At 39.9% G+C, this 12,552-nt stretch overlaps 1 protein-coding gene across 5 annotated transcripts in view; it reads left to right on the plus strand.

Annotated features, from left to right (window-relative positions):
* Positions 1-12,552, plus strand: part of ppfia2 (PTPRF interacting protein alpha 2) — a 301,081-nt gene that overhangs the window by 243,084 nt on the left and 45,445 nt on the right. For 3 of the 5 annotated variants that reach the window (XM_041780667.1, XM_041780669.1, XM_041780668.1), the window contains exons 9-16: positions 3,788-3,922; positions 4,018-4,104; positions 6,327-6,410; positions 7,036-7,167; positions 7,270-7,332; positions 7,434-7,525; positions 8,684-8,816; positions 9,762-9,979. In XM_041780667.1, coding sequence (XP_041636601.1) covers positions 3,788-3,922; positions 4,018-4,104; positions 6,327-6,410; positions 7,036-7,167; positions 7,270-7,332; positions 7,434-7,525; positions 8,684-8,816; positions 9,762-9,979 — 944 coding nt within the window. The remainder of the gene's footprint in view (positions 1-3,787; positions 3,923-4,017; positions 4,105-6,326; positions 6,411-7,035; positions 7,168-7,269; positions 7,333-7,433; positions 7,526-8,683; positions 8,817-9,761; positions 9,980-12,552) is intronic. The other 2 variants (XM_041780670.1, XM_041780671.1) reach the window with 1 other exon arrangement.

Below are 12,552 nucleotides of genomic sequence, written 5' to 3' on the forward strand. Positions count from 1 at the left end.
AACTTAAATAATAGCCAAAAAATTATCTTTATTGTTGGAACTGAAATGCTTATTCAATCATCTATCAAAATCGAAAAAAAGAAAAATTGCCATGAATTTCAAAAATATTCTTTTTGTATCATATTTCATAAATAAAGTGTTTTGGCAACTGATAATCCACTGGATGGTATTTTTATCAATAATATGACTGTATCCAAAAGGTTTTAAGTAATTTAATGGTCATGTTGATTAGATAGAGGTCTCAGAAAAGTGTGTATCAAATATGGTACAATAGGCTTTAAGGGGTTAAAAGAAAACGCATTTAAAAGGACTGAGTTTTTGTCGTCACAGAGATATTGCAAAAGGACAAAGAAAAATCTTTAAAAAAAATGCTGAATCTAAGAAAAAGTGTTTTATGGTTGCCCTAAAAGTCAATGGTAAAATGTTTTAATATTTTATAAAAAAGAAAATGAAAATTTAATGAAACAGAAAAAATGTTATTCAAAATCCATATATTTCTTGAATTAAAAAAAGTATTCAAATAAAAACAATTTATGTTGTCAAATAGAATGACTGTTTTCTGATAAAATATGTGATCATTATAGTAAAGTCTGAGTCCTATAGGTACAGGTTTTTGTGTAACAAAGACAGAAAAGAACAGCTAAAAAAAAGAGTTTAAAAGTAATTTGCTAGAAAATCCATAAAACTGAGCTGTCCAGATGGCTTAGAAATGGAGCATTCATAGTCAAATTTCAGACTAATTTCCCACAATACTCAGAAATGAGCTGATTCACAGAAGTTTCTCAAAAGGAAAACTTCATCCAATTACATAAATTTCCTGACTATAGAGGATTGAGTGACATTTTCCTGAGTGCTTCTTAAACGCCAGCTGAGCTCTGGAAGGAGAGGACAAATGTCACTCTAATATTAGCTGAAGTAATCACGAGTTCTCACACCATGAGACCCAAAAACAACCCCAGGCTTCACTGTGAAGAAAGTTATTTAAATGCTGGGGATGTGTTAAAGAAAGACATGTTTTCTTTCTTGTAGAAGGTTCTTTGCTTAATTTTACTGTGTCGATGTTTTTGAGGTATAAGTGCTGCCTGGTAGTTTAATGTCTTCATGAGGCTTAACACTGCTGTATAGTGAGAGTGCAGTGGTGGGTAAAGAAAAAGGGCCGTGGTGTTTTCTGTACAAGTGTGATTTATAGAAATCTTATAAGCAAGAGATGAACATGAGGATACCTTGACCTTTGACTTCCAAATTCTGACCAGTTAATCTTTGACGCAGAGTGGACATTTGTGCAAAGTTTAAGAAAATCACTCAAAGAGTTCTTTAGATATACTGACAGTTTGGGTGGACTGCCTCCAGCCCCAGATATGGTAACGAGAAGACAAAAGTCATTCAAATTTTAGAAAATCCAAGAAACTTCTTGTGTTTAAATGTGTCACTCTAAATATATCAAACATTAAAAATACATAACAAATATCAATCATTTACTGAATGGTTTAAATACAGGAGTTGCTAGTCTTAGCTTAGCTTAGCTTAGATCAATTTAGCTTAATTTTGCTTGATAAAGGGGAAACTACAGTATTTAGTACTTAATTTCATCTTTAAAAATATCTACAATTGCCACTTTACAACTGGAAGCAAAAACTTCCACAAGTTTAACAACTTTCCCTCAAAAAAACGCTGTAACGCTGCAACAGGAATGCACCAAAAGAGAAGAAGATCACAGAAAACTGACACAAACTTTCTTCTAGTTGCCTTTCTGGTTGTTCTCCGCATTTGATATAAGAACATCTGGTGTATGCGTTTTGCGTTGGTTGTTAAGGAGCGTCAGATTTTGCGGTAAAAGCCATAACAAGCTCAGTAACGTCTGCAGCACGAACACAACCCTGTAATCAGCCATTGTTGTTTTGGTCAGACGCGCACATGCGTCTTCAGTGAGCTACACTATGTGTGATGTAATCCTTTCAAGAACGATGCAGATAGCCATCCACATGGAGACGAAACGGTAGTTGTTTACAGATTTATGCACTTTGGGACCCGTTTTCAAAAAGTTTCATTTACAGTAACCTGTAATGCCGTTTCCATGTGGATGAAACGCTGATACGACAAAAAACTTTTGCGTATACACCTAAAATTCGTTTCCGTGTGGACATGGCCTAAGAAAGACTCTTTCAGATCCAGAAAATAATAGTTTCGTCTTCCAGCTGACATGCCACCTTTGGGAGATATATAGTTCTGTATGGATGTAGGACTGCCAAGGTGGAAGGAGGTGCAGGCTTTAGTAAGGCGTGCAAAGGCCTCTTCATCCCCAGGACCAAATGGAGCCCCCTACCGGGTTCACAAAAGTGCCTGGTGTCCTTAGATTTCTGTGGCAATTCCTAAGGCTAGTGTGGGAGACAGAATCGATGGTGTAGAGCAGTGGCAATCAATATTCCCAAGGAGAAGGAGTCCTCTGATCTAAAGCAATTTAGAGCTGTTTCACTCTTAAACATAAAAGGAAAGATCTTTTTTAGTACCACAGCACAGAGGCTAGCGAGTTATGTAGAAAATAATAGCTAAATAAACAGACCGGTGCAGAAATCAGGGATCCCAGATTTTGCAGGGTGCTTTGAACACACAAGTATGATCTGGCAGCAGATTCAGGCAGTTCCCATTTGACAACCCTGGTGATGTGTTGGCTTTTTCTGCCCTTCAGTTGGAATGGTTGACTTGTGGAGGCAAATTAAGGACTAAACTGGATTTAGGGACTTCTTTGCTGAGCGCCACCTATAGCTTGTATATAATCATTAGCATTATTTGTAATTAAATTAGGGCAGAAACACCCTCAAAATGAACAAAAAAGACTTGGAAGGGTTATTGAAAATGCAGTCACAATTCATTTGTCTGTGTGATAAGTTTTCTTAATGTTGAGCCAACCAGGAAGCATCCACTGACATCTGAATATACCATAAATTAAAGGCTAGGGGATGTAGCATTAGCCTATGTGCTAAGAACTGATGTGATGGGAAGGAAATGGTGAGCAACTAGTCAAAAACATGGATATCTTGTGCAAAACTCACTATTATTCCTACAGTGGCTGGAGTAAAGGCTGATAATGTCGCTAACACGCTACAACACAGCTGTCTGAGCCTTGTCTGGTCTATTTATTGCATTTTGAGCTGCCAGGCCTGATCCTTCAGGGAGTGGAGCATCTGTCACTGATGGCAAAGGCGGACAAAACAGCCCCCCCAAAAATGAGCCTTTAACTGATAAGAGCCCCAGAGAAGGCAGGGAAAAATGTCCTTAACACGCAACATTTATGACACTCATAACTGGGTTTGATTTCCTCCTTTATACATAGAAGAACTGTAACTGAATGCCTAATCAGAGCAATTACTGGTATGTGATGAGTAATAGTTCCACTGTCACTCTTGGCGAATGCAGTCACTGCTATTCTGACTCAGTTATGGTTTTATGTGAAGGCTGACACTATGCCAAAGCTTTAGTAGCTGGTCCAAGTTTCTTTAAAGACAGATATGGCTCTATTTTCTGCCAGGTGAGGATGCCTTGCTGACATTTGACAAACAAAAATAAGGATATCCACAATCATAGAGGTATTTCTTATCTGGAGGAAGTGCAAACTTGACTAAAATGTTGCCAAATGCTAAGAAAAGGACTTTCTCTGAACAGCCTATCAAAAAGAAACCTAATTCTGCTGACAATGCAAGTATTTTATTATGCCTGAGTCAGAGGCCTTGCTGTTTTTTATACCACATATCTGTCGGATCACCATATTTGATGCTGTTGATGTTTACAGATGGAGGAGAAGAACAGACAGCTACAGGAGAGGCTGGAGCTAGCGGAGCAGAAGCTGCAGCAGACCATGAGGAAGGCTGAGACGCTGCCTGAAGTGGAGGCTGAACTCGCTCAGAGGATAGCAGCTCTAACAAAGGTACACAACAACTTATGCTTATATTGACACAGATTGCCTGACTTTCAGTGTCATGACATCTCAACGTGTCCCTCTCCTCTTCCCCGGCCTCGTAGTCTGACTCCAGCTCCTCTTCCTCCCCCGATGATTATCACTTTGTTATGGAAGCTAAACTCCAAGACATGAACTCCATTCTTAGGAAGGTAGTCTCTCAGGGTGCCAAAGCTGCTGCTAACTCATGTAGAGAGCAGATTTCTTCTGTATGGTTGGTGTTTGGTGGCCAGCGTGCTTAGTTTTCTGGGATTCTGCTCTAAAGCTATAAGGGACAGCTGCATGGCACTTCTGGCTGGAGCTCAAACTTGGCAGTGCTGGAGAAGTTCTCTTCCTCTTTCATTGATGGTGCTTTTCAATATGCTAACATGTCCTCACCAGTGTCTTCTACACATCTTAGATTCATGTAAATGGATAGATGCATGGATGGATAGGTGTTCAGTAAACAGATGAATGTGCAAGTAAATTGGTGACTGTTTAATGGATGCAAAGATGGGTGGATGTAGTTGGATGGATAAATAAAGGGAAGGATGAATGGATGAAGTGGATAGATATTTAAAGAATGGATGATATTCTAGCAAGCTCGGATGGATGGATGGATGATGGATGGATTGTTATATCATATTTAGAAAGATGGTTGGATGGATGGATGGATGAATGAATGGATAGATAGATGTAACATATTTTGAAAAAAGGATATAAACATGGATGGATGCATGGTTGCATGGACAGATGAATGGTTGGATGCATGGCTCAATGGATTCAGGGTCAATGGATTGATTGTTATGGCAAATTTGGGTGCTTGGGTTGACACTTTGATGCTACTTGATGGATGGATGGATGGATGGATGGATGGATGGATGGATGGATGAATGGATGGATGGATGATGGATGAATGGATGCATGATGGATGAATGGATGGATGATGGATGAATGGACGGACAGACGGTTAATGGACCAATGGATGGTTGGATGCATGGCTGGATGGATGGATGGATTGCTATGGAAAAAGTTGGATGCTTGGGTAGAAACTTTGTTGCTAATGGATGGATGGATGGATGCATCGTCAATGCATAGATTGCAATGGCAAAACTGGATGCTTCGGTAGATACTTTGATGTTGATCTATGCATAGATGGATTGTTGGATGGATGGATGGATGGATGGATGGATGGATGGAAGGATAGTAGACGGATGGATGATTGGATGCATGGATGGACGGATGCATAGTCATGCATGAATGGATGGATTGGTATGGAAAAAGTTGGATGCTTGGGTAGACACTTTGATGCTAATGGATGGATGGATTGATGGATGGATGGATGGACGGGTGGGTGGACGGTTAATGGACCAATGGATGTTGGATGTATGGCTGGATGGATGCATGGTCAATGCATAGATTGCTTAGGCAAAATTGGATGCTTGGGTAGATATTTTGATGTTAATTGATGCATGGGTGGATGTATGGACCGATTTCTTTGGAAAAAGTTGGATGCTTGGGTAGACACTTTGATGCCAATGGATGGATGGATGGATGGTTGGATGGATGCATCGTCAATGCATAGATTGCTTAGGCAAAATTGGATGCTTGGGTAGATACTTTGATGTTAATTGATGCATGGGTGGATGTATGGATGGATTGCTATGGAAAAAGTTGGATGCTTGGGTATACACTTTAATGCCAGTGGATGGACGAATGGATGGATGGAAGGATTGATGCATCGTCAATGTATAGCTTTCTATGGCAATATTGGATGCTTTAGTAGATACTTTTCTGCTGATAGATGGACTTATGGACGGATGTATGCATGGATGGATGGTTACTACGGCGAAGTTGGAAACTTGGGTAGATGTATTAATGTTTATGGATGGATTGATGAATGAATTTTATGAAACTTGGCCACTAAAGTTTTCCATATAATTTCACTATTAGTTTCTCGAAAGGCATACACAGCTGTTTTTATTGGCTGAAACATTGTAAAATTTAAAAAAGCTGAAAATTAACTACTTCATTATTTGATGCCATTTAATTATCACTCACAGAGTTAAAAATGTGTTTTAAGTATTGCACATTGTCGTCAAGTATTGCTATCATCTTTACTTCTAACTCCTCTCTCCTTGCCTTTTGTCTTATGTGGTGCACAAATTAGCATAATGAAAAGCAACCATTCTGTGTTTCGGTGGCCTCCGTATTCTCCATTCTCCTTCTATGTATCAACCAGCTCTCTCTTCAGCTTTGAAACAATAGATCTCCATCTCTGAGTTTGGGGTAGAGGCTTTGGCTTGGGTCGCTGCTTTCATGTCGGCTGTCATGCAGATCAGCAGCAGATCATCGTGCCCTCTTTGTCTTTGTCTCTTCTGTGATCTGTGTGTAGGCGGAGGAGCGTCACGGGAGCATTGAGGAGCGAATGAGGCACTTGGAGTGCCAGCTGGAGGAGAAGAACCAGGAGCTGCTGCGGGTGAGTCACGGCGGAGGAGGCGTCGTGCCAGTCGGCTTTAACCAGGCAGAGACTCCTGGCGGAAAGTGACAGCTTCAGGCGACACTGACTGATGACACATCGATTGAATGATTTATCACCACTGACACATGGCCAAATCAATGTTTCACACATTCTGCTGATAGATGATTTGTAAAATACTCACAAGTGATGCATTAATCCATGTCTTATTTTAGATCACATTCAAATGACAGACACCCAGATGGAGGGGGAAAAGTAAACTGTATGAAAATATAAATGTAACATCAGGAAGATGTTCATAATCTTGTTTACGCAATTAGAAGAGTAAAATGTCCAAAAATAGCATGGGACAAAAACAGTTTTAAACCCTGTATTAGAGAGCATTGATATGTGCTGCAGCTAAGAGCTGCTTCAGTACAATATGGGACTACATTACTTAAAAGTATGGTTTTAGACACAGTCTCTGCTTAGCATTCAGGGATTCATAGCAAAATGGATGTGAAACCACTGCTTCAGAGTAACTACCTTTTCAGCTGACATTTCTTCTAAAGGCTGCAGCCTGTGTTTGTACCCACTCTAACAGTCATGAGTATTTACTTCACTTCTATCTTTCACTCTATCCCAGGCTCGACAGAGAGAAAAGATGAATGAAGAGCACAACAAGCGACTCTCAGACACAGTGGACAGACTCCTCACCGAGTCCAACGAGAGGCTTCAGCTCCATCTGAAGGAGAGGATGGCAGCTCTGGAAGAGAAGGTTCAAGATGACTGTCACCATGAGAGACAAGAATCAATATCAGCTCTGTCCAGTATAGTTAGAGATAATAACCTGATGTTTCTTTTATTTTTGTCTCTGCAGAATTTATTAATCCAAGATTCTGAAAGCTACAGAAAACAGTATGAGGAGTCCATTCATGAAAAAGTAAGTAGCAGATAACAGGAAATTAGTATGAGCTCCAAAGATTTGGGGATTCCATATCTTACATTTCCTGTAATAATGTCCTGTTTTATTGTTTTGCACAGTCACAACTTGCAGAAGAGATTGACAAACTGAGATCAGAGCTCGACCAGTTCAGACTGAGGGCAGGCTCCCTCACAGAACCCACCCTGTCAAGGTTGGTTGACTATGCTTAGCATGTTTTATTTGTAGATGTACAGAGGTTTCACTGAACCTTGAACTCATGAAATAGACTTTTGTTGGGCCCCTGCAATTACCATCGTTTCTAGCCAATTTTGTAAGCTTTACCCAAATGAGAAGAAAAAAAGCTTAAGTTAGCTAAAGTCAGGTAAAAGGATCTTTTTCTTGGTATTAAAATAGTTAAATATTAAAAAAAAAATAGATGTAAAAAATGGAAACAAAGAAAACTTTGTTAAATGTAAAATAATTAAAATGCTTCCTTAATTATGCTAGTTAGCTGGACATGCTAATAACAGTTTACATTAGAGCATTGAAACATTGCAGTCCAGCTTTAGCAAAGGCTTAAAAAGATATTTTGTAACAGGTTTTACATGGGTTAAAAGAGGCATTTTGTGCTTCTTCTAATGGCTAAACTTGCCACTCTGATGCTTCTTAAAAATGAGTTCAAACTAAAGTTACGTTCACTTCACTGGAGTTCTGGAGCACACACACAATAAAGCAAATGCAAGAAACCGAGATGGGTCAAAAAACATTAGTCAGACTCAAAGAATTTCACCATCCACCAGCCTTTATATAAGAGGACATGGACATTTAACTCTGAAACACAGGATTGGATGCAGTACAGGAGTACAGGTTTTAAAATTGACAAAATGTATGTTTTATATAAAAGAAAGCCAATGAATTAACAGAACATAGATATTCTCTCTTCAGTAGCAGTCCTGTAATTTCATCTGTTTCTGATAAACCTTTTTCCTCTGCTCTATTGTTAGCCCTGCTATCACTGAACTCTCCGCATCTATTCTTGGAAGTTTTCTGGCTTCCTTTTCATGCTGTTTGGAGTTCTAATATTACAGCGCTGATGTGTTGTCAGCGTCAGCTTTAATCTCCCCTATTTAGCCAAGCAAGCACGTATAACAAGCTCTGATCCCTCAGAAGTGACTACTTGCTATTCAAATGAGAGATCTGATTGGTTTACTGTCTGCGTAACTGTGAATTTTACCATGAAATCTCTGTTGTGTCTCGTGTTTTGTATCAGTTTCTCAGCCCATGCGGAGTCCCTGAGGATGGTTTATTTCAGGCACACGCTACAGTATGTAACTAAAGATGTGGTATTCATGATAAGTCTGTTTCTCAGGTCTCATCTGGACACGTCAGCCGAGCTCAGATTCTCGTTGGGATCTCTGGCTGAAACCCAGTCGGATCACTACCGCTCAGCCAAGGTCATCCGCCGGCCGAGGAGAGGTCGGATGGGTCTGCGAGAACCCAAGGTGAGCCTACAAGCTGTCTTAGCAGAACTATAGATACTACTGTGGTAGAACTTCTACATTTTAAAGCCCCACTGCACTTTAGTGTAACAAAAAGTTAAGACTTTATACTACTTATGAGCCACGAAAGCAGACTGCAATATCAGCATTGAAATTGACTTTTTCTATACAGTTCTTTTAAAAAATGCCTCTCAACTTTCCTCAGGGTACATGTCAGTTGTAATGATTAGCATATTGCTGAAGAAAAAGTGGTTTCTGTACATCTTCCTTCCAAGGATTAAATGTGTACCATTTAAACTGTGACAGTAAGTAAGGAAATTCTTATAGGGTCTTTGTTATGACATGATCATTTTGGAAGCCAACATGTGTTAGGTTTTGCAGACTATGGCAGAGATGTAAATGGTTGATACCTGTTGGCTTTTAAAATGATACAGCCATGCCTTTTTTAATAATTTAGCTTTGTAAATGTATATTTTTTTCTATCTTGCAAAATTCCTAAAACCTGCAACATGTTCTGTGTGTTTTAAGGCACTTTTAACTGATTGAAAGTATTTCGCATACACTTAATGGGCAAAAGTGTTTGACCACCTGATCATTACACCAGCAAGGACAGTAATGACATTGTATTCAAATACATGTACTTTAATATGGAATACTCTTCTTGGAAGAGTGGAGTGTTTTGTGGTAAGTTGTAAGTTTTAAAAGGGCATTCCCAAACTGTTGCCACACAGTTGGAAGCATAGCATTGTCCAAAATGTCCTAATATGCTGAAGCATTAGGATTGGCCTTCCCTGGAGATAAAGGGCCTATCTCAAACCCTGAAAAACAGCCCCATACTGTTATCCAACTTTGATGAAATAATGCCTCTAAGTCCATTACATGTACCACACTTGAGCTAAAAAAACGTGGTTCAGTCTTACCTTTTAGTCCTTGTTTTTTTTTTTCCAGGCTAAATCTTTAGGGGAGCATGAATGGCGTTCACAGCAGCTTGGGGTGCTTGGAGGTCACCACTTCGAGAGCGACACGGAGATGTCAGACATCGACGATGACGACAGGGAAACTTTGTTCAGCTCCATGGATCTGCTGTCACCCAGTGGCCACTCCGACGCACAAACTCTGGCCATGATGCTGCAGGAGCAACTGGACGCCATCAACAAGGAGATTCGGTACAAAAAAAATGCAGTTCTTGTTTAGTTAAAAACAGCAGGGTTTTCTCATCTCTGATACACATTAGAATATTCCTGTTATGTTTGAGATCATTTGGGTCAAAAAGAAGTCATCCAATGCAGCTTTTTTGCTCTTTTTTTGTCTCTTTTTGAATAAAAAACATCACTTCTGCAAGCTAGTCAATGCCATGAACCACTAAAGCTAAGACAAGTAGCATAGGGAAAGTTTCCAAACACTGTCTGCATATTTCAACTATCAAGTGACCAGCAATATTTATTTTAATATGTTTAACTGGCTGCCAAAATATGCTTCAGCAAATGTCTCAGAACATACTGATTTAGTTTTCTTGGAAAAGTCTGTACAGCCTTTCTATTGAATTTGGCTGCAAATGGCTCTTTGTCTTTCTAGTATGCTAAGTCTGGTCAGCATGTTAACGCTGTAATTATTTCATGCTGATAACTATTCATAACCCCAGGCTCATCTTTACTCTGTGCTTTATTTCAAGGGCTCTTAATGTGCCTTTGGTCTTTGCTAATTTACACCCTCATCGACAGGCACAGAACTGCATTTCTCTTCAGGAAAATCTCTGATAGCCATCGTGAATTCAAGGAGTCAGGCTCTCGGTTAATTACAAAGTTTGACCATGGGTGCGTTGTAACTAATGACCTGACTTTTAGCCTTTTAATCTCCCCATTGTGGCTTTTAATTAGAGAGTTAGCTTTATACTGATGGTGTTTAATGGGATTTGTTAGGCAGATCTGTAGAAATCCTCCTCTGAACATCCCCAGATGATTCAGCTGAACTCTGTAGCAGTGATGCTCATACACTGCTTTCCAGGAAATAAAATGGGCTTTGTTATCATGAACAAGTGTTACCCAACAAGCTGCACAAATTAGTAGAGAAAGAAAGAACAAAGTGCCAAACAGTGGTGTAAATAAAGCATGAAGTTACGTTTAAATTCCTACTTTAATGGGATACATAAAGTTAATCTAATGTGTAAACAGGTTGGGTCTGTTGGAAATTTCTTTCTAGCTTGCTAGTGTATTACCACAAACAGCATAAACCATACATCCACTTTTCTTCTGCTTATCTGGGGCCTAGGTCGCAGTGGAAACAGGCTAAACAAGTCCAACCAGATGTCCCTCTCCCTATAAACATTTTCTAGCTCTTCCTGGGGGCTTCCAAGGCGTTCCCAGGCCAAATGAGATATGTAAACCCTCCAGCAAGTCCTGGGTCAACCCAGGGTATCCTTACAGTTGGACACGCCTGGAAGATCTCCACGGGGAGGCGACCAGGAGGCATCCTATTTAGATGCCTGATCCACCTCAACGTGCTCCTTTTGAGCCGAAGGAGCAGCGGCTCTACTTCGAGATCTCTCTGGATGTCTCTAAGGCTGAATCCAGCCACCTCTTGAGGAGCCTCATTTAGAATGCTTGAACCCGAAATCTCATTCTTTCCGTCATTACCCAGAGTTCGTGACCATAGGTGAGGGTAGGAACAAAGATTGGCTGGTAAATTAAGATTTTAGCCTTCTGGCTCAGCTTCCTCTTCACCATGACTGTACAGCACAACGTCTGCAACACTGCTGATGCTGCTCCAATTCACCTGTTGATCTCACAGTCCATTCTACACATGGACAACAACACCATAAACCCTTGGTCCTAATTTATTTTCTGGTTGCAAACACATTATTATAACATCTCTTTGTTTACTTAAAGTTTTTTATTAGGATTGGGATGAAGGAAGCTAATTTTTAATTTAAATTTAAGATGGAAATTTATATAATCTAGAGATACTTTTTTGAATATGAGTAAGATGAAAAAAGTTCTAGTTTAGTCACTTACACACAAAGAATCTGAGTTTTCCTGGATCATGTTGGGTTTGTAAGGTAACATTTGTTCAGGCTGCATTTTGTTGGATTGGGTTGGTTTGGGTAAGGTTGTGAAGATTGGAAGTTTGGTTTGATTGGGTTGGGCTAAGTTTTGCTGGGTTCGGTTGGGTTAGGCCGCATTAGGTTTAGTTGCAGTTCATAGGGTTTGGTTTGGTTTGATTTGGTTGGGCTTAGTTTTGCTTGGAGTAGATTAGGTTAGGGTAGGGTAGGTTAGGTTAGAGTAGGTTAGGTTAGGTTAGGTTAGAGTAGGTTAGGTTAGGTTAGGTTAGGTTGGGTTAGGTTAGGTTAGGTCAGGTTAGGTTAGGTTGGGTTGGGTTAGGTCAGGTTAGGGTAGGTTGGGTTGGGTTAGGTTAGGGTTAGGTTAGGTTAGAGTAGGTTAGCTTAGAGTAGATTAGGTTAGGTTGGGTTAGGTTAGGTTAGGTTGGGTTAGGTTAGGGTTAGGTTAGGTTAGAGTAGGTTAGCTTAGAGTAGATTAGGTTAGGTTGGGTTAGGTTAGGTTAGGTTAGGTTGGGTTAGGTTAGGTCAGGTTAGGTTAGGTTGGGTTAGGTTAGGTCAGGTTAGGTTAGGTTGGGTTGGGTTAGGTTAGGGTTAGGTTAGCTTAGAGTAGATTAGGTTAGGCTGGGTTAGGTTAGGTTAGGTTAGAGTAGGTTAGGTTAGGTTAGGTTAGAGTAGGTTAGGTTA

The sequence above is a fragment of the Cheilinus undulatus genome, linkage group 23 (genome assembly GCF_018320785.1).
Source record: "Cheilinus undulatus linkage group 23, ASM1832078v1, whole genome shotgun sequence".
Classification (NCBI taxonomy): Eukaryota; Metazoa; Chordata; class Actinopteri; order Labriformes; family Labridae; genus Cheilinus; species Cheilinus undulatus.